This window comes from Sturnus vulgaris, chromosome 1 (assembly GCF_052056855.1).
Source record: "Sturnus vulgaris isolate bStuVul1 chromosome 1, bStuVul1.hap1, whole genome shotgun sequence".
NCBI lineage: Eukaryota > Metazoa > Chordata > Aves > Passeriformes > Sturnidae > Sturnus > Sturnus vulgaris.
The window spans coordinates 45,292,884-45,315,261 of NC_142243.1; the positions used below are offsets into that span (position 1 = coordinate 45,292,884).

General features: G+C 36.5%; 1 protein-coding gene across 6 annotated transcripts in view; it reads left to right on the forward strand.

The window, feature by feature from the left end:
- The window catches only part of MYRIP (myosin VIIA and Rab interacting protein), a 205,941-nt gene that overhangs the window by 4,892 nt on the left and 178,671 nt on the right, over positions 1-22,378 (forward strand). For all 6 annotated transcript variants that reach the window (XM_088165401.1, XM_014878375.2, XM_014878377.2 and 3 more), the window contains exon 2: positions 9,067-9,216. In XM_088165401.1, the coding sequence (XP_088021527.1) occupies positions 9,107-9,216 (110 nt within the window). In that variant the 5' untranslated portion in view covers positions 9,067-9,106. The remainder of the gene's footprint in view (positions 1-9,066; positions 9,217-22,378) is intronic.

A 22,378-nucleotide genomic window follows, 5' to 3' on the forward strand; every position in this document is an offset into this window, starting at 1 on the left:
CTGTTCAAATAATATGTTTGGTGTCTGTGCTAGCTGGATGATTTCCTGAACCTGTAAGAAGATGAACTAGTTCTGTAGTTTAAACTAAAGGAGCTGTGACACTGTCCAGTTTGGATCCAAATATCCAGCAGCAGCAGTCAAAACCTCACACTGAAAGTTGGCCTTTGAACTCCAGAAAGTGACTGACCATGTATTATGCTTGAATGTAAACATTCATTATTTGTATGAACTTATGATCCAGAACTTCAGATTTGTGTTTATTGGTCTAAGCTCAGGTTATCTCCATGTTGTGCAGTGTCAATATAAAAAAATCATCTGAACACTGGTCCAAAGCAGAGGCTCTTCTGAGCACAGTGTGGAGTAGGTCCCAGTGTCAACAAACGAGTCCATTAACTCCCCCACCTGGCAGATTAACCCAGCTCCTTTGGTTTTTAGAGGCTTTCTACAGCACTGGCTCTATTTTGCACTTGTTTTATGCCACTTGACAAATGGTTATCTAAACAAACCAAAGACAACCTGCTACTGAAACCCTTTTTACAGTGCACAGGGCATACGTTGTGTGTCAGCCAACTACAGCTTGTCACAAAGTCTCAGTGAAATGGGACATGTGGCTTTATACATGTCACTTCATTGTTGTATATCTTATGATTCTTGCTTCTTCGAGGATATATCAGGGTTAGAAGCATTTTGCAGGTGTCACGGTGAATGTGGAAGGCACAGTCTTAGGAATTTTAGCTTTTTATTTCGTTAATTTACTTGCTAACCTGTAAAATTCAGTAATTCGCAGTGGGACTTCCTATCAGTGGTTTGAATTAACAGTGATTTACTGTATTAAATTTGTTTTCACATCTGGCAGCACTGGAGAATACTGCCTCATTGTGGCAACTGCTGTTGGAAGCATTTTCTTACCTCTAAAAATAGAACTTCTTTCTTCTAGTCCTGTGGGAAGATTGTCTCAGTGAAAGTTTAGTTCTTGGATAAATCTTAATTATATGTTCATGGGTGGTATTTCATAAGAGAGATGAGGGATATCAATTAGTGCAACAGATATTGTAGGAAAACAAATCCATTTTACTGTGTAGGATATTTTAAGTATGGCTGTGGTATGTTTGCATACTGGTTAGATTTTATGTTATAGATGTTTTGGTCGCAGTCAAGCAATCCACACTTAGTTGTTTACTTTTGTAGTTTGCATGGATTAATCACAATATGGTTTTCAAGTTATGATGAGTTTCTTAATTTATCATAACTTCTTTGCCTGTATTATTGAAATACACAATTAAATGCAGATGCAAAATGTGTAGTGCTTCTAGAGCTGTTTGACTTTTCACAAAAGCTTCACCTTTTCTCTCAGTGGTTTTTTTTTTTCCATATTAAAGATGTTAATAACTCAGATGAGAAGCCTTATCACCACTTTACTCAATAGTGATGCTTTGGCATTTTGAAGTTGGAAAACTTACTTTAGTGGACCTATTTTCTTGGTTAGTTTATTGAATGTTATCTGTAGGAGGCTCCTCTCTAGTTAAAAAGTATAAAAGCTAAAACTCAAGGCATAACTTCTAACAAATAATGACTGCTGTGATAGTGGGGAAGGCATTTAACTTTGACATGCATACTTGCCATGTGCTGCTCCACAGTTTGTATGGTAGGGGACCTTCTGTATCATTTGGTTGCTTCAGGTCATACAGGAAAACAGGATGTTGGCATCTGAAATAGGGATCTGCAGAGTAATATCCAGAGTGGGTCAAGTTGTAAGGGACTATCTGGTCATCTGCTCAAGCTGGGCCATCATAGAGCGCATGGCACAAGATTGCATCCAGATTGTTTTTGAGTATTCCTGGTGACGGAGACACTGCAACCTATCTGGGCAACCTGTTCTAGTGTGTGGTCACCTGCTTGAAGAAGCTCTTCCTCATGTTCAGGTGGAACTTCTTGTGCATCAGTTTCTGCCTGTTGTCCTATTGCTTGGCACTGTTGAGAGGAGCTTGAAACATGCTCTTGGACGTCCCCCTCTCTTCATATACTTACAGGCATTGATGAGGGCTTTTCTCAGTTGTCCTCCACAGGGAGGGAGATAAATAATTGAGCCTTCCCAGACTTAATATGGCATTGAACCTGAGTTTTTCTGGGTGCCAGTACTAGACTGGTATTTATGTGTATTTACAGTGGTAAAGTGAGTGCTCACTTCTCTGCCTGCCACTTAGAATGAGGGAGAAACCCAGCAATTCTTTGAAGGAACCAGGAAGTATTCACTGTTTCTTTCATCTTCCTTCACTGTGTGGCTCATTTGAGGGCCTTTGATTATGAAATGCTGGGACTACAGGTGTCTGAGGAGAAGGTTGTGGCATGTGTAATGAAGCACAGGTGGGTGAATGCATTTTTGCAGTCCTCACTCTTGAGTTAAAGCTGAAGGGAGAGGTAGGAGTACAAATGAGCTTTTTGTTTAGTATTCTCTTCATGCTGGCTCAACCGTAGTGAGTACAGTGTGAAGCCTGATTTGCCAGATGTGTTCTGGTCTATGTTTTGATGCAAAGGTGGAAGAGGCATAACTCAGTTCAGTGGCTGCTGCTCTTTCTGTTCAGGCAGTCTGGGCATTTAGAATTAAGCTCTGAGCCTCACTTTGCAGGTTAGGCATTCAGAGGGAAGCCCCTGAAGTCTTGCTTACAGATGTGCAAATATCTGATTGTGTTGGACTCTTTGGGATCAGTTGCATTCCCTAAGTGCACATGCTGGCTTTCTGCTGGCCTCTGATGATTCACTCTGGAGTTGGTTGACAATCCATTACAGTAATGAGCCGAATTTCATGCTTTAGACTGAAGGCACACGGAGAAGAGGCAAATCATCCAAGATACAATTGCGTGTCAGCACATTACTGCTCCAATTTTGTCTTTTTCTCCAAACTGTCTTCTTCATTTCTGGAAGAGTGATAGTCAGTCTCACACAGTCAGAATACTGTCAGACCCATCATCTTTATGCACTCTTCCATAAGACGGTTGCTACTAAATAGAGAAAATAGAGCTGAACATGATTTGCCTAAATTCAGCATAAACAATGGAAGAGGAGACTGAAGTAAAATGAGAATATACACTAACTAGAAATCCACTTGCATGTGAAATATGTGAAATCAGTATATGCCAGATAACCTATGATCTCTAGCAGCTGTGGGAACAAATTTTTGATAAGACTTTTCTAGTTCAGTTTTACCAGTGAGAAGATTATTCTGGTCCATCAATTTAGCTTTTGTATCACATTTTGAATTCCCAGTGGAATTTGTACTTGTGTATAAGTCGTAGGCCTGATACATAATTATAAAATGGTCATCGGTTATTTTACAAATTCTCTTTTTTAATATGACTTTTTTTGAACCATCAGAGGTAGATGACAGAAATTAGGTCCTTCAGTGAAATCTTTAGGTTTTTTCTAAGTTTTTTTCTCTTTAAATAAAATAGGTTCTATTTTTTTAGAAACACTTTTATATGCTGTGTTCTGTCTTTAGGAGAGTGCTATCCTTAGAGGAGAGATGTCATTCTTTCTTGAATGGAATGAGACTTCACTAAGATTTTTAATTCTGTTTCATGGTTTAACCCTACAGCACTGTACCAGCTACTAAGAAGAAAATGAACTCTATAATCTTCCAGCTGTGACCAGGACATTCTGCTATTTCATATTCAGTACTTAAAATGACATAAAATATAGAAGCAAGAGTATGAAACTCCTGTTTATTTCCTAAATAGCTTCAAATTTAAAAGCGTGCAGTACTAATCTTTGACCTGTAAGGTTTACTGTTTCACCCATTATGGTATCAGCAATCTTTTAAACAAATGTACATACAAGGATTGTAATAACTTGATTAATAAGGAACATTTCCCTCTGAAGGAAGTGAATGAACTTCATGTTTTAAAACCTGCTGCTTTAACCCTTACATTCCCCAGTGAAACAAATGTAACTTTTCCCAGGAGCTTGGCAGCTGTTTGCTTTGCTCTTTGCGAATCTCTCATAAAATTAGTCCAAGGCTGAAAGCAAGATACTTTTTTTTTTGCTTTAGTTATAGACTGGGAAATATGGGCTGTAAAACTCGGTTAAAAATCAGTGTGGGTACAAAGAATAACATCGTCTTTTAGATCTTTATCTTACATCTCATTTAAAACGTGATACACCAGGTACAAGTCTCATGTTGAAGCCAGGTGGGTTGTATTTAGTTTTTCGATCAAAGAGGTGGCCTTTTATTTCCGATATTTTCCCTTTTCTTATTTTGAGACATTTGTTCATTTTGAGGGTAAAGAGAAGAATACTCAGTGTTTTTTACCCAAGCTTCTAGGCATTCTTGGAGTTTAAAAAAGATGAACAAATTTGTGGCTGATATTAATTATGCCTCATTTCAGACTTAATGATGTGCTAGCTGGAATAGAAATTATTTTGGACAGTAATGTTTTTTACATGTTGGGTTATGGCTAAAGTCTGTTTTGTTCAAGTGTGTTGACATAAATCACTATTCAGATGTTATTTTTGTCACTTAATATTTGTCAAGTGAAGTGAATGACATTATGTAATTTATATGTTAAATACTGTGACATTTGCATTAAAAATTATCATAATGACCTCGTGGGCAATATGGCAATTTTTTTTTTTGACAATTCAGTAAACAAAACTTTTTAAAATACAAGGGGTGGTTAAGGAGCTCTGTTGATGACAAAGTGCTTGTCTTCCTCTTTGTCTTAGAAAGGTGACTATCTTGTATGATTTAAAAGGGAAAGATGCTCACCAGTAAGATTATACAAGGAATTTCTTGTGGTACTAAAAGAATTCTGGAAAGAATGACAAGGAGAAACATTGAGCAGTATTATTTAAGTCCTGGCAGACTAATGAAGGATGGAAAGATGAGCTTGTTGGTGACAGAATCAAAGATATAATTACTAGTAGGTTTCTTCTTGATTTTCTACCTGGAAATTATAGAAGTGATAGAGTAGCAGAACAGAGTAGAAAAGCTCTGGTGAAGAGTTTGGTGACTCTAAAACTGAGACTATGTGGGAGAAAGGTATTGTATATGAAATATTTCGATTGCAAATAATTGGGTTGAAGGAGTTTGTGGTCTTGGTTCCTCAGGTATTACGTGTCATCAATGCACATCAACAGCATTTTAGAGCAAAACATATACTGTGCTGTGGAAACTGGTGAAATCTTGATTAAAAATATGCTGAAAAACAGAATTATAGGATATTCTTGTTTGGAGAGCTCTCTTCCAGATACCCACTGTATACACCCCCCCCCCGCCCAAGTCTTCAAGTCTTCTCTTCTCCAGGCTGAGCAGTCCTAGTGCTCCCAGCATCACTCCCTGTGAAAGATGCTCCAGTGCCTTAGCCATCATTGTAGCCATAAGTACCTTTCTTATTCTGGGGAAGCCCAAACTGGACACAGGACTACAGGTGCAGCCTCACTAGTGCTGGTTGCATAAAACTAAGAAGTCTATGTTGTACAATATTCAGTGTGGCCACTAGCATAATTATCTTTATAATGTGGTTCTTTGTCAAGCAGAGAATCTGTCTTAAATGTTAATTGGCACTTAGCCCAAAGCACTTTTTTTTTCTCCCCACCCTCCCAGTAATGCTAATCATCTGCTGAGACTCCAAGTCCAAACAGCTTAGCTGTCATATGGGTGAGTAGGGAATGCAGTACTTGACCTTGTTTCTTGTGTTGATGCCCTTGTCTATGTTAAAATCGTGCATTGCTTGCAGTTCTTGAAAAACATTTAATTTGCTTGTTTTTCTTTTTGCTAGAGTTCGGCTTTGTTTTTAAGGTTAAACTCAAGAAATGTTTTCAATGTGGAAGTTTTAATTAGATTTTAAAATAAACTGTAAGAAGTGTTAAGATTAGAGTATTACTCAAACAATTCCCAATCGTGTCTTGTAAGCCTAGGCTTTCTTGTTACAGTATTTTAATTTGTTAAACAAAAGTTTTCTAGGGAGTGATACTACTCCTTGTAAAGTCTTTGAGATCTTAGATTTTGTATTCAGTTTGAGGTTTATCAAAGAAGTACTCATAAAGGCAATCATCTGAAGAGCCTCATGCAAGTTATTTTAATTGAGGCCAGAAGCTATTTTAGGCTGAGAAGCTATTTTGTGTGTTTTAAGTTATTTTTTAGTGTAACTTGTTACATTTCCTCTAGAAATGTATTGTGTATTTCCAAAATGCATAATCCGGATCTACCACAGAAAGGACATTTGAGAATTGTTTATAAATATTTATAAACTGCTGTGGTACTCCCGGATCAGAGGTGATTTAGTAATGTGATGAAAAATTATTTTCTGGGAAAACACACAGAGTTCCTTAGAGGTTAATGTAATATTGGAATGCAAAGACTAAGAATACCATAGAGAACTAAACCACATGAAAGTCAAAAGTTAAAGTTGCTTGTGATTTTGAAGCATATATACTTAAAATGAAATCTTTGCAACCCCAGACAATCAGAGGTAGTGGGGCTGCCCACTTATTCCCAGATTTAGGGGTAAATTTCCTCCTTCTAATACATGGTCACAATCAGCACTGGCAGCTGAATCAAAGGGATAATTTTTTTACTGATGGACCAGTTTGCATGTGTGAAAAAACATTACTGATTTTTACACCATTTCCAAAAGGATTTTGATGAAGACCTGAAGGGAGAACTTAAGAAAATGTTAATTACAGTTGTTAACTTGATGCTCAAGATACTAGGAGATCAAAGATGAAATTCCAGTTACCTTCATCATCTTGTGTCTCAGATGATTGTAGCCCTAGCTGAAGGTGTCTCTACTGGCTCCAGGAATTGCTTAAAAAAGTTTTATTTTCTTTTACTGTGTATCCTGTATGTATGAAAAAAGTTACTTGGAAAAGTCCTGCTTACTTCCCCATGGATGTAGCCTTCCTGTAGTGAAACCCCTCCATGCTTTTAGAAAGTCAGAGGCACCTTTGCACTCGAGTGCTTTGTGCAGGAAGAGCTGCACAGGTACCCCAAAGCCTGAAGGGAAAGATGTGTCCCAGGGCACTTCATGCTCTATCTTTGATCTGTACCTTAAGTGTTACCTCAGCAAACCCTTCTTCACCCTTTCTTTTCTTTGCCAGCGCTCAGTGAGGTTTTGGTGTACGGACTGTAGGTGAAAGGACAGAAGAAAATCTTAATATTTGCTGAAAATTTAGAGAAGATTTATGCACCTGTGTGGCGTTGAAGAAAAATCTTGCCAGTTGTTCCTTGCTATGTTTTAGCCGGTCTTTAATTTTAACATATATTCTCACTTGCAAGTGAGATTAATGAAGACTATATACAGTCCTTTGTTTCTTTAGCACTTTGCTTCTACACAAAACAGGGTAATTTTTCTTACAAGTACATTTTTATAACATTTAAATACTCATTGTCATCTTCCTTAGTAGATTCAGAGTCAAGCCAGAATATTGTGACTTTTTTTTCAGCTGTATGGTAAGCATATGTCTTGTTAGAGGGATCTTGTCGTCTTGATTTCACCTAAGTTTGGATACTATCTGCTTGGTTCTGGTGAAGTGTTGTTTTCTTGAACAAGGAGTTTATTCTAGACTTCATGGATAGCTGAACCAAAACAGAAAAAATAAGCAGTGCCCTCCTGTGTGTGTGTTTTTCTTGTTTGAAGAATGGTAATCGGATAATTGTAGCGAAGTAAATATTGTATTTAAAAAAACCCCACCAAACTAACAAAAAAACCCAAACAAAACCCAACCAACCACATCCCGCATCACTATCTGGTTAGCAAATGAAATGTTCAGAAAATAAAGCTGATTTTTTCCCCCATGCTTCTACTTGCAGTAGTACTTGGAGCACTTAATTGTATGCTGTAGCAGTTTTCCTTAGAGATGAGGTTTTTTTTGAGCCTGAACCAATTTAGATGTTTTACAAAGCCTCATTCCAGTTGCCACTCACCATGGATGAAGAGGCCATAACAGTTGCCTCCTCTGTACAGTGTAGGAACTACAGTGTGTTCATGGTTATTATATACATTGCTGGGAGCTGTTAACAGAGATGCAAAAACTGTCTCATGCTTCTGAAACTGTAACACAGTGTAGAGATGGACACCTCTATGATTGCCCAAGTAATTGCATAAATCAAATGACAAAAGTTAATACTGAGAGCTGAATTTACTAGAATCCAATTAAATGAGTAAAAGTCGTGAGAAAATAAATTAGAACAAATTTCATTAGTGAAACTTAATGGACCAAGCTCTAGTTCAAACTTTATAGTACCTTCAATTCACACATAATATTAACTACTGCTTTTTCTCCTCCAAATATGGGAAATAATGATATAGTGATGACATCTAAATATAGATAGTGATATCTAAATCTTTCCAGTCACTTTGGGAAACACATTTAAAATTTATATGCTTACTTTTTAAAATGGTGCTTTAAAATAATTCCTGATTTCTTAGTTGACAGTATAAAATTTTGTATATATTTTTGACAGTATATATATTTTTGAGTGTTACAGCAGAGTACGTTCTCTGTACATACACAGTGGCAGAGCTTGCACTGCAAAATCTGAAGAAATGTCTAAACCTGATTTGACCTGACTTAATTAAGCATGTTCCTTTTTGAAAGTAACATGGAGGTCTGTCCTCAACATCTATTATCCCAAATAATTTATCTTTTTCCTTTATATTTAAGTGGGGGGTGATTGCTTTCAGTGCATGGAACTTGCAAAATGATTCAGAAATGAATCCTTCCAGTTGTATGAGTTGTTGGATTTTAGGAGCAATTCCTTCACTGAAAGGGTTGTCAAACATTGGAACAGATTGCCCAGGGAAGTGGTTGAGTTGCCGTTCCTGGAAGTATTTAGAAGATATGCAGGTGTGGTGCTTAGGGACATGGTTTAGTGATGGACTTGGCAGTGCTGGATTAATGGTTGGAGCCAGTGTAAAAGGTATTTTCCAGCCAAAAAGATTCAACTATTTTCTTTTCTAATGTTTATGGTAGCAACTTTCTTTTTGTGCCTGTGATTTCCATGCACTTGTGAAAACAATGAGTGCTTTCAATTTATTTTTCTATTTTATTTTCTGTTTCTGATTTCAGATATTCCTTATAGTTATTCATATCCAGGACCCAGTGTACAATGGGGAGAAAACTGGACCTTTCTGGCTTGACTGATGAAGAAGCAGAGCATGTGCTCCAAGTGGTTCAGCGAGATTTCAGCCTTCGTAAGAAAGAAGAAGAAAGGCTGAGGTAAGGATAAAAACAGGATTTAAAATATTGGTCTATTTTGATTATTACAAACTGACTTTGGAGGAAACCGGAGAACACAGGTTTTTGTGGTGTTCTATGCAATAATAATCATTCTTGTCACAGAAGCAAGAAATACTCAAACTCCTCTACATGAATTCAATTACTGAGTAGTAGTAGTAGTAGTAATTAACTTTTGCATTTAGTCTATCTTAGATTAAACCACAGTAATGGTCTCTAAATCACCTGTGTATATTTCCTGGGTAGAGTCTAAGTAGTGTTTGACGTAACAAAAGCAGAAGTTTATATTAAGAGAATTGTTTTCCTGCTGCAGTCAGTTCCTTTTTTTCATTCAGAAACTTTATCTATATGCAAACATCTGAAAGTGAAGAAGTTCAGCCTATCTCTTTCCCCCAAAACAGTCAATGGAATATGTTATCCATTGTATTGAGATAACTCTGATTTCAGTAGTCTGTGTACAAAATGATCACAAGCAGAAATAATCCAGAAGAAAACAGATGGAACTTTTTGGCAAGGTAGCTGGGGAAATTTGGTGTGTGACAAGGGGACTACAGACAGAGACCTGAATTGGTAGATCCAATATTTTTCTTTCTAGTTTCAACAATATTTCCTTGAATTACTATGCCTTTTTTATTACCTTCTTTGAACACATCATTATTTATTATCCAGAATGCTCTGAAATCTCTTTCTATAGCTGGAAAAAGCACATTCTCTTAATGTGCTACTCGTATCTCAGGCATTATCATATTTCTTTTTCATTTAGTATCAAGCTGAAGTCAACAGAGCAGGAAGACGACTGAAATCAACAGAAAACTAGACATATATACTATGTGCAGTTGAAACTGAGAGGAATCCTGTCTCACCTGGCACATTAGGAGCAAGAAATGGGTCTTGTGGCATAGGCCTATTTCAATTTTAGCATGCTGTGCAAGTTCTTGCTTGGGTTGGTATTGCAAGCTTGCTGCAGGGAAGAAAAACTGCATGAGGATGGCACACAATTTTTTTTTTTTTTTTTGCTGTTTGTTGTACCATGGGTTGTTGTGATTACTTTGATAATTTTTCACAACACAGCCAAGAGGTTCTAGAAACAGCTTAAGGAGAGTGAGTGTGGGAGCTCTCTCTGGCTTTTTATGCTGTGACTGGTTGTAGCTTACTGGAGATACCACAGCTAGGAAGTGCTGAGGCATCTTGCCTGTTCTATACAATAGATACATAGTGGGAGGAGGAGGAGGAAGCATGAAAGGCATGCACACAGAAAATTGACAGGAAAGCCTGGACAGATAAAATTTTTGTCAGTGTTTGTGTTTTGTCACTTTGCTACTGAAGTTTTTCATGACACCTAATTTCCATGACACTTAATTTCACAAGTAAAAAACTGGTATGAGAAGACAGCTAAAACACTGGAAAGGTAGGAGAAACACATGGATGCAACTCACATTATATATGAATATGTATATTTCAATTATATGAGACTTCTATTCTTGCAAAGTTATGCCTTTTGCAAATGTTAAGGTATGTTAAAGTGCTGTACTGACAAAGGAAAAGTTCTGAAATTCAGCTGATATTTAAGATATGAATTTAAGTAATTTTAATGACACTAAAAATTGCCAGTGCAGTTTGAATCTTAATTCTGACTTAAAAGATATGATTTTTTTTCTTTTTTAAATCAGGCAACTCTGCTTGGTTTTGGTTGCTTGGTTTGCAGCATATCTTTTTGTCTTGCTATGTGATTGAAATTATATAAGAAAATTATATAAGAAAATTATATGCTCTTGCTATAGATTAGATTTTTCAAGCTGTAAGAAATAAGATTAGATCTACTTTGATGTTCTTGGCTCTATTGTGTTTGTATTTAGAATGTTATCAACTGGCAAAGTTTACCATGTAGTTTCACTTTAGAAGTGAAACTCTGTAAGGCTTTGTAATCTTTTCTGAGATAAAAAAGCTGGCAGATATATATATATATAATATGTTAGACTTTTAGCTTTTAACTAATTCCAAGCTATATCTGGAGGTATGGTTTTGCATTTCTTATTTTTTATTCCTGTAATTAATTTGAGGTAGCAGCATTAGACTTTAAATGGAACTGTTGAAGCTTTTTCATGTGATTCTTTCTTAAAATAGAGTTTCTGTATAATTCTTCGTATCATAGATAATTCTATTCTTGGGTGCTTTTCCTCACCAAGATTTAAGTAGCTCTTTCACATATCTCTCTCTGTATTATTCTCATTGATAACAATTATTTCTAAAGATCAAGAAATACTTAAGCAAGTATATGGTAGATTTCCACTGTATCAGGAGAGTAATGAAAGCTAAAAAAACTGTGAATGGTTGATAACTTCATTTTTGCTTTTCTAGTGGCAGCTGAACAGTTACCTAGCATACTACGAGAAGTGAGGCTTATCTGTACTTCTAATAAATGTTTCTAAGGTGATAAAGTAAAATGACAATTTTTTTGGACCTAACATTCCAATGTTTTTTATAATATTGCTGTTTTTACATTCTAATTTATTTTTCCATATTCTCTAAACAAAATGTCATAATGTATGGAGAAAAGCCATACTGGTGATCTGCATTTTCTGCTGCAAAGCTGTTTTGAAGTTCTCTGCAGTGAGGATTTTTTGCAGTGGTTTTCTAATTTAAGTCTTTCTCAGAACTTTATTTCCTACATTAACAGACAGTTTGATCTTGTACATTAAAAAAAATAGTTGGCTAAAGCTGGTAAGATAACAATAAGATAAATATATGTATATGTTTAGTGAGTTGAGTGATTGGTTTGTTATGCCTTACTGCTTCATATAATTTTAGTTTCTTTTTTTGCTATGGCTTTCAGCCTGATATGAGATTAATAATATTTACTGTTCTTTGTCACTTGTTCACCCATTATCCTTCTATTTTGATTATGTGTTCGTTTTGGTCTTTGGCAATAGTGTTGTGTTTTTATTTGCCCCAATGTTAGTGTAGTCACTCAGAGTCACTGTGGCTGAAAGTAAAACACACACGTGCAAATGGATGGGTTGAGATTACTGTGAATCAGTTGAAGTAGACAAACAAGGCAGATCTGGTGATTGGTTTGAGTTTTCTTGGTTTGTATGCTCAGGACAGACAACCTCATGTACATCTCTTCTGCCACTGAAGCTCTGCAGTCTGCCTCTGGGCTCCTGGGACACTAAGAATCATAGATAGCTTTGTGAGGACGTTGACTGGACATGCTAATGATTTGTTTTCTCATTAAAAGATTTCTTAATCTTGAATTTCAGACTGCATGCAGCTGCAGAATGTCAGCAGTGGAGAAGACTGGACTGTGTTGAGGGTTAACATCTAGTATTTTGCTATGCATAACATCTTTGTCATATCTGCAGTTTGGGAAAGACTGTCCTCTTTTTAAATTTTTTTTTTTTTTAAGAAATTACAGAAGAGAGCTAGTAAGAGCTTCCAAGCCTAAATGCTTGTTTGTGAGGTAGGCCTTTATATGTAAACAGATGTGTAAAAGTGTTTGTTGTCTTTTATTTGTTGCCTGCTTATTCAGTTTTCAAGCCTGTCTAAATATGCCACTGTTTATTCTCATCCACTGTGGGCAAAATCAAGTCCCCCTTTGGTTTTGTTTTTACAGTTACTGCTGTATTTTTAAACATGTGTATCCATGTGTATGTATATCCATTTATTTTAGGTCAGGAATGCTGAGAACATGTTTTAAATAAGTGAAATTATAATTTCACAGAAAATAATTGATGGATCATCTTATTGTGGTAGACGTTACTGATCTGTTATGTTTTAGTCATGTGGACAGATTGAAAAATAGCTGTTCTGATTCTGAACTTACTATTCAGAGTGAGTGCAAAGGGAGGAAAATTAGAAAGGCAGAAGGGTTCAGGCATAGAAAGGGCTCAGTGCTGATCATCTGTAAACAGAGCAGATGTAAACAGAGCAGATGCTTTACCTGTCAGCAGCTGCTTTACCTTAGGAGGCCACGGTTGGAGTGACTTAAGCTGTCTTTCTATAATTATTGGCTATGAAGAGTTTCTGTCACCATAGTGAATGCTGGATCAACCTTTTGCATGTTGGTAGTTTAGTGGTAAAACTGGGCAGGGATGAAAAATACTTCTTTACAGACAGTGTGGTTCTCATTTGTTTAAACCACTGTTGTTAAATCACCTGAAAAGACGTACTTACAAAGAAAGACTACTGTCCATCTGGTGCCACATGGTTATGTGATCATAACACTTCAGCAGCTTAATATACCTCTGTAGGGTTTGCTGGAGCATCACAAGGGAAGTGTTGAGAACTGACTGTTGCCCACAGGCAGAAACATCACCATGGCTTGCTTGATGTTGTGTCTTTCATAACTGGCTTGCTGAATATCAGCTTTGCTACACTCACATTTTCAGTTGTAGTGAAGACAAAGGCAATGATTTGTGATCAATTTTCCAGAAGTGTTTTGTTTGCAGAAAAAATGAGATGTTTGTGCTCACAGGAGGGCCCTCTCTGCTCTGGTTGTTCTAATTACTTTTTTAGCTAAAGAATGAGTAAGATAGTAGAACAGAGCCTTGTGTAGAAGATTATGAAATGGTTTAAATTGCTTTTGCCTACTTTCTTCTTTTTGCTGCTTTTGCAGTATATCCTATTGTAGCATGAGTAGGCCTGTGAAGAAGCTTCTGAAGAAACAAATTCTCATACCTGACAAAACTCAGAAACCAGTTTTACACTTTCTTGTCAAGCTACAGTAGACTTCAGTGTTTTTACAGTATGTGTCATGGGTCTTGTAGTGGATAAAATATTGAACTCCTTCCAAAGCTTGTTAATCAAAATATTGTCAGTGTGAGTCATATCAAGCTGGCAAACTGCCAGGACAGACATTTGGGTAGCTATCTGTTGATTTTACTTATCAGCTCTTGTTCCTTCTTCCTGTGGCAGGCTTGTACCAAATACCATAAACCAAACAAAACCAAGCAAAAAAACCCTCATGTCTGTCTTCCCTCTTCTCCTCACCTCCAAGCAAAGCCATTTTATGGCTGTTTTCCTAGTGAGGAAGGACAGGAGATTGGTCTCATTTTTTCAAGCTTCGGAGTTCCAGCAGATGAACTTGTTGATCAATACCTTAATTGCTTGAAGTGATTTCATAAGGTCAGCCTGCCTGCTCTTCACTCTGATGAACAGTATGGGGAAAGCCCATTACTCTGACTTTTAAATTTTTTTTATTTGAACAGGTAGTCACTGTTCTGCTTCCTGGGTTGTCCTGACAGATATGTTCTCTCCCTGTGATACAAGGTCTTAGAACAGTTTACTACTTTGAGAGTGTTGCTCTTTGTGATTCCCATGTTAAAACAGCTGCATGCTTCTCCAGTGCAAAGTTCTGCTGAGCTGTCATGAGTTTAGCACTCATATGTCTAAAATTATTTTTGGGTGCAAGGAATGATTCATCAGAATCATAGCTGCATCTAAATACATTATTTTGCTAGTGCTTTGACTTACAAAACAAGATTAAAACATATAGGGCACTACAGCTCTTTCCTGGAAGTAAAGATTTATTAATAAGATTGAGAGCAAGACATCTTTTTTTTTTTTTTTTTTAATGGCTTATCACCAATTTTGTTACATAATGTTCCAAGATGCAAACCTGTTTTCTAGCTCACAGAGCCTGTCAGGATTAAGAGTTGTCAGTAACTGCATCTGTGTACTAGATGCTTTACACTGTTACTGTGTTGCTCTCTCTCAGCATCTGTGTTTAATATTTTACAGCTAATCCCATAGCTTCATTCTCAGGTCAGGGTAAGTTGCTTATCAAAAAACGGTTACTTGGATGAATTCTGCATGAAAGTCATAACTAATGGTTGTTTTTGCTGCAGTCAGTAAGGATGCACTTTAAAATGCATTTACAAACTGTTACTTGCTGCTAATTTCAGGAAATATTGATCCAAGTGTGCTGCTTGCTATGGAATAATGCTGTGTTTGGGGTTAGACAAGGAAAGAGGTATCTCAGCAATGATGCAAAGTCTTACCTTGTGCAGTGCTGCAGCATTTTGAGTCCTTTCTGTGGTTTGCCCAAAACTCCCTGCTTTGACACCATAGGGTACACAGGTGGTGAGTGTGTAGGTTCTGCTGACTCTGACATTGATCCCCAGCCTCACCTGTAACTGGAGAAAGTGATTGCGGCTGACAAGGCAGTAGGATCTAGTTTGTTCTTTACAGGAGAGAAAACAGGGCACTGGAAAGAATCTGGGTTTGAAGCAAAGAACTTTCATCTGTTTCGAGTTACAGATTTGGGCCCAACTTTTTTTCTGCCTAATGGAGGAATAAGATGCCAGGGTACTTCCAAAGAGCAGCTTATGCTTAGTTGCCTCCAAAACTAGTTCTGTGCATCTTGCTTGTGCATGCTTGTGACTATCATGGGAACTCACCATGATGTTTATTGCTATCTGAATGGCATATAGATGCTGTAGGAGAAGCACAGATGGAACTTCTCAACAAGTTCTTTCTGCCAAGTATATGAATATAGGCAATGCCAGATGTGAGTTTCAGCTTTTCCATAATGTACTTACAAATGAAGTTTCAACTGAGAGGGAATGCTTGGTGAACCAAGCATCATCTCTCATGATTCTTCATACTTATGAAAAGGTGCAAAAAAAGTGTCTAATTTTAGGGAATATTAGACACTTGTATAGAAAGAAATGTCTCCAGCTCACGTTTTTAATATTGGACAGGCCATAGGAGGTGTAGCTGAAGTACATCCTACATTCAATGTGCCAAGCTTGAATAAACTGTGGCTAAGTAGTTAAAGGAAGCAGCATGATGTTGCAGAGATGTTATAAAACTTTTTTTTTTTTTGGTGTAATTTGGTCTTCATTGTGGGTTATGACTGATCAAATTATTGGCTACAATTTAGCTAAAAGGAGTGAGTGTTCCTAGTGATAATGAATAGCTATAATGTAAAATCAATGTTTAATCCCCGTGTCTTGCGTATGAAGAGTCTGAGCTGTTAAACGTGACTTGTAGTAGTAATCTTCTCTCACCTGACTGGCCCTGCAGTGCAGGAAAGAGATGTTCTCTTGTGTATGAACTCCTGTCTTTACACTTTGGTCTGCCTTAAGTGTTGGTTTCTCTGTTTGCATGTTATAGCAGTACAATTGGTAGTACTTTCAAGTTATGGAAGAACATGTAAATAAACATGGCAAGAATGAGAAGAATGGCTGTATAATATATTTTATTCAGGATTTATTCTTCATTTTAGAATTTAGAAAACAGGGATACCATGAGTGTGTTTCCATATAATGTTCAGTAACTTGTAAGTAGTGCCAAGTGTTACAGTTTTGGAAAAGGTGTTGTATTTAAAATGTGGGCTGGGTTTTGTTTTTGGGGTTTATTTATGACAAAAGGGAATGGTTTTACTGTAAGTTTCTATCACAATATGCTATAAGCCTGCCCTTGTCTGCACTAATCTGGATGGATCTGACTGAAACTGCAGGCCTTCCCATCTTCATTAAACTCACCTTTAGTTCTCAGGAAAATAAAAAATACTGCTCATCATGATAAAGTTACCTTATTATCAATCTGAGCAATGACTTTTCATTTAGATGTGAAATTTGACTTGCAATCCTTTTTTGTTCAGAAATATGCATTATGGAATTGTTAAAGTATACTTTTAAAAAACACTTATGTATGTGAAAGGAAGACTTCTGTTTCTGCCAACAAAGTGGTAACCATTCTTAAGAAGTATTATAATATTTCAGAAACAGAACATTTAAGGAAATTAATATTGACTTAGATTTGCTGATGTTTTTATTTCAAGTGAATCAAGGAATAGTCTTTGCTTTGATTACTTCAAGCATTTCCATGCTCTGTGTTCTTCATAGACAATGAAATTTCTCTGGTCCTTTTTTCTTGGCCAGTTCCTGTGCCCCTAGTTGGGAGTAAACCCAAGAACAGCTGTAAGAAACAGCACAGGAAGGTGACAGAGTGAAAAAGGGCTGCTGTGAAGTTGAGTTGCCCTTGCAACTGAGCAACTGACTATGGAACTGTATCCCACTGTCCATGCTTTTTGTTATAAAAAGGTGCATTTTGAATACTTCCTAATACTTCCTTTCTGAAGCCTATGGAGAACCAAAAGCATCTTGGAATCCTCACAACAAATAAGTGTTCTGTGTGTGGAAGGAGCACTTTGGGGAGGTAAGGCTGCTGTATTAGAGCAAATTGGGTGTTCTGTTCACCGTGCTGAAGCTTAAGGGAGTATGTCACGAGATCCGCCTCAGCCTGTTGAATCAGCAGAAGTGAAGATTAATAAATTGCTTTGGTGAATTTGTATTCACCTAACACCTCATCCTGCAGGTTCTCTAGTGCTCTTGTCTTGTGCAGCTTCCTACTCAAAGCTGTGCAAGAGGAATAAGCTGTGCCAAAGGGGATACGGTTCTTAGAAATTTGTCCTGAGTCTAGGAACCTGTAGTAGGAGGTCCATGGAAAGACAGCTACTTCATAAATCACTTGTGTTAGATTCTTCACTGTTATACATCATTCCAAAGTAAGGTATCTGCTTGCTTTCCAGAAATGTCACTGTGTGTAGGTTAAGGGGAGGTCAATTTTTAGTGTTTATAATCATGTTCTGTGTTTATAGTGGGTTCCAAGGACTAGCAGTCAACTTCTGTGAGGAATGGAGCTGAGTTTAGGTGTACATTAGAGATCACTGATCTCTGTTTCAAAAATGCCAAAATTTTCAGCACAAAGTTTTCTAAATGAAATTGGTAAACATTTTCAGCTAAAGGAAAGAGGGGATAGGCATGTGTGGGAGAATACCCCAAATGTCAAAACACTGTCAACACTTCCAACGTGTAGCTTCAGAAATATCTTTGGAGATGCTTTTTAATTGTAACACTTAGAACACTTGTTGGTTCATATTTGAAATAAAATGGATTTGCTTTTGTTACTTCTGGGGAAAATAATAAAAAAAAGAGTAGTAGTAGAAATTAATAAGTCAAGTTTTGCATTTATAATATTTTAGGCATCCGAAAATTGTCAGCTGTATCTCAGCTGAGGGTATTACACAACTTAATATACCACAAAGTTTTGCTGCAATGGATGTTGCCTAAGCATATAATCCTACCCTATGATAAATGCAAGATAGTTACAATTTACCCTTGAGGGGTACAGTAAGGAGATTCATGTTTGCCTAAGGGAAGGAACAAACATATAAGCAGTTACTGCAGTCATACTTTTTACTGTAATTTAACTTGGAGTAAATTGTTAATCTACTGTTGCATTTATTTACAGTTGGTATGTATTTGGCTCTGTACCTGAGGCAAGAGCAAGTCTTTGAACTGCCCACCAGAGCTGTTTTTGATTGGAATGAATTTTAATTGCTCTATATATTTGCTTATACATCTTTTCCTTTATTGCTGTAATAATTTGATTCTCTTAGTTATGACTTAAAGTTCTCCTGAAAGCAGTTGAACTCAAACATACTTTTTTAAGCTTCTTCCTCTATGGTGCTTACCTTACCCATTCTGCTATCCTAACTCCATAAAGGAAAATAATAAATATTTCTGTAAAGCTGGTTTACAACAGAGTTAGTATCTTAGAGCATCACAGTGAATCTTCATTAATGCTATTCTTCAGTGTATTGGGAAGATGCAAACTTAATGCTGGTTTATGGCAAATTACTTGTGGTTCTCAGTACAGTTTGGATTACAATTTGGCTAGTAAATATTGGAGGATATAGGCTGTAAATGATATGGTGTTTCTGCAGCACTCTCAGCTTGAAAGGATATTCTAAATTTATCTTGGTTTTGTGAAGCACATTGGAAATGGAATGAAGCACAGAAGTCAGTGTTTGCATCTCAATCAAAAGAAGTCTAAATCAGGAAGCAATTAAAAGAGATGCCTGATGGAGGTGGCAGGGATTTAATATTTTTTTTTCTGCTGTACAGAAACACTTTGAGATTTAACAAAGGAATCTTTAATATCTCTCTTGGCTACTGTGTAGCATTTGTCAGTGAGGGTGGCTGATAATGTGCTGGTGGCATCTCTCTCCTTTATCCCTCTTCAGTTTTCACCATGGACTTAATGGCTTTTCTCAACATTGCACTAGGAGGGAGGGGACCATTTTATTGTGATAGATCTTTCATTAAAGGGGGAAACTCATTAGTGCTGCCAGTGTGATTCTGTGGTTTTTATAGTTCTTGAACTGCAGGAAGTAGTGAGTTATTTGCTTCTGTTTTGATTTTATGTTTTTTTTTCTCCTTTCCTATTTAAGGATAAAAATAAACTTGTGTTCTTCTAGTAGGGATGTTGAACATATGATGAATTTTAAAGGCTTCTTTGGAACTGCATGTAGGCTGTCAGTTATGCCTGGAGATAATCCTGTGGTAATCCTTCCACTACATTGGTCTCACAAAAGAATGAACCTGTGTTTTCAATTGGTGTTCCTTCAGTTGATAGCAAGATGTCACCTGTGACTCTGTCTTCTGAAAACTTCATTTTATTGGATTGTGGACTAATATGAAAATAGTCACATACTTGTATGGCACATATGGAACATCTCTTGTTAGATAAGGGACTGTAATCTAAATAATGTCACTAGTAAAGAAATGTGCCATGCCATAAAATATTGTTTGCAGTTTCCATATGCCTCATAAATATTGCCTGTTATTATTTTACTTTATATTATTACAGGTAGACAAATTTAGTGCATAAAAGGGGAATATGAATTGGTCTTTCATGGATAGCTAATTGGTTATCTAGATAAAAAGTAATTTTATTGTAAATTAATTAAAATTACTGTGCATTTATTTTGCTTTCATAGTTTAGGCACCATGGCTATTGAGAACAATTCTTCAGTGCTAACATGAAACCTAGTTTAGCTAGTGTGATCTGTGAACTGACAGATTTGTTCTATGGTAAGTGGTGAATCTGTATAAAATTGAGTTTCTTTAAGCTCAAAAAGGAGCTCCTAAACAGTTTATACATCAGTCCAGGACTGGTGAATTTTCTGTGTCTCAGCAGGCAAAGTATACAGTAGCTTGAGCATTGTTTTCCCTTCTGCCACCTGGACTTTTCATTTTTTTTCCTCGTGAGTTTAATGTTCTATTATTATTATAAAATAATAATAATATTGACTATATACTAGTTTTCTACTAGTATAGTATGTAATAGAATGCTGATCAGTACAACCACACGAGCGAAGTGTGCTTTCAGATTGCCAGAGCAGGTGAGAAATTAGAGGAAGACAGCCTGTGAAATAAGACGTTTATAATAAATCAAACATGTACATTCATGTTTGCCATTAACACAGGCTAGACTTGCATCTCTCCAAAGATGCAAAGCTGCTATTTGAAAAACTACCTTAGAATTTAGGAAATAGCCCAGTTTCAGAAAGGCTGGACAGAGATTGAATTAACAATTATGTGTTTGGAATAATCTTAAGCACAGATTCTTTTGGATGGTGCTTCTGTCAGCAAACTGTAAATGAGGGCTTTCCTGACTTAGATTACATCAACTCTCTGTAAGTACCTGCTTGAAGGTGTTTTTAGTGTTTTATAGTGGGTCTCAGAAGAATAGTCTTTAAATTCTTTACATTTGCCAAATTTTACTTTAGTTCCAGGCTGGTATTCTTATCTTTTTGTATTCTGAATTAAAATGAGGACAGAACACAAGTGTTAGTAACACAAGAGGGAATAATTTTTCTTTCTAATCAAACAAAATATTATTCTAGGCCTTAGTAAAGTCTGTGACCACCAAAAAGTGTTTTTTCTGGTCGACAGTTCTCTCAAACTTCATTTCTCTAATCAATCAAGGAAAGCAGTTCCAGGCACTCTAATGCAAATCATTTCTGCCTTCGGGTAATGTAAAAAGGTGCATCATTCCATTAATCAACTTAGGACTCTGTTTCGTAAAAGGAAGGACAGTAACTCCACCATCACATAAGTTTACTTTGTGCACTTTTCAGGAGTACTCTGCTTTGATCTGCATCTCTCTGGCTAAGTTGATAGCTTTGGCACTTTTTATGATAACATAGACTGTTTTTCAGAATTTTTCCCAGTCTCATGTTTACAGTAGCTGAGTTAAGTAAGGTAGGTTTCAGATGCATGTCAGTAATGACTCCTGCTAGGAATAGCAAATGAGGCTGCTGAGATTCAGCAGTTAAGTGGTCTTGTAGGCTATTGAACAGGAAATTGCTGACAACAGGACTCTACATTAAAATGTTCTCTTAAGCAAAGTCCTGGTCATACAACATCTACTTTGAATGAATTACAGCAGATGATAATGTAAGAGGAGAATGAGATGTCATCACTTTGAGCAGAAATTATGATCTTAAATATATATGTTATCTTGGTATTGCAAGCATTGCTGCTTTAGCATCAATTATTGAAATCGGCATTAATTACAATTAATGTAATGAGTAAATCAGCAGTACATAATTGTAGTGTATATGAACAGGTAAGAATTTTTAAAAAAATTTAAAAAGCTAAGATGCTTTTTTTCATTCAGTGGAAAAGTCTTCAAATACTGATGTTTGCTGCAGGATAGTAATCTCAGAAATTTGCAGAGCATTTCAGTCATGTATTTGATGTCTTCACATTTAACTTGCTTAATATGGTGGCATTTTCCTTTGATTAGTTTGCTTCAGCAATGGTGATTTGGGTTTTCTAAGATAAGGGTATTAGGAAAGAGAAAGAAAAAGAAGAAATATCTTTGAAGTCACCGTTATCTGATGAAATCAGATGTTCCCTTTCTCTGCTTATTTTCTCTTGATTTGGCTGCCTCTGTTGTGGTTTATGAGTTCAGCTCAGTTGGCTTTGCATGGATAAAACTACTCTTCAGCACTAAGGATTTCTTCACTCAAACAAATACTTTAGTTTTAGATTACATCCTCCATGCTAATTGCTGTTAAGTCAACATCTAGCCTTTTTCTTTATGAATAATAAAAATCAAACCCTGAGGTAACTACAACTTCAAGATACATATGTATCTAAGTCGCTGCATTTTGTAGTTGCCTAATGTAGCAAAACTTGAGACCAAAACAGCTTACTGTAGAGATGCTAATGGATATTAGGTTTCACGAAGCAGTCAGAAATTGGGTGGCAGAAATAAAAAACACTGTATCCTTTTTATATGCTGTGCATCTTGAAAAAAACAAACATTCGTCATAGTTATCTGT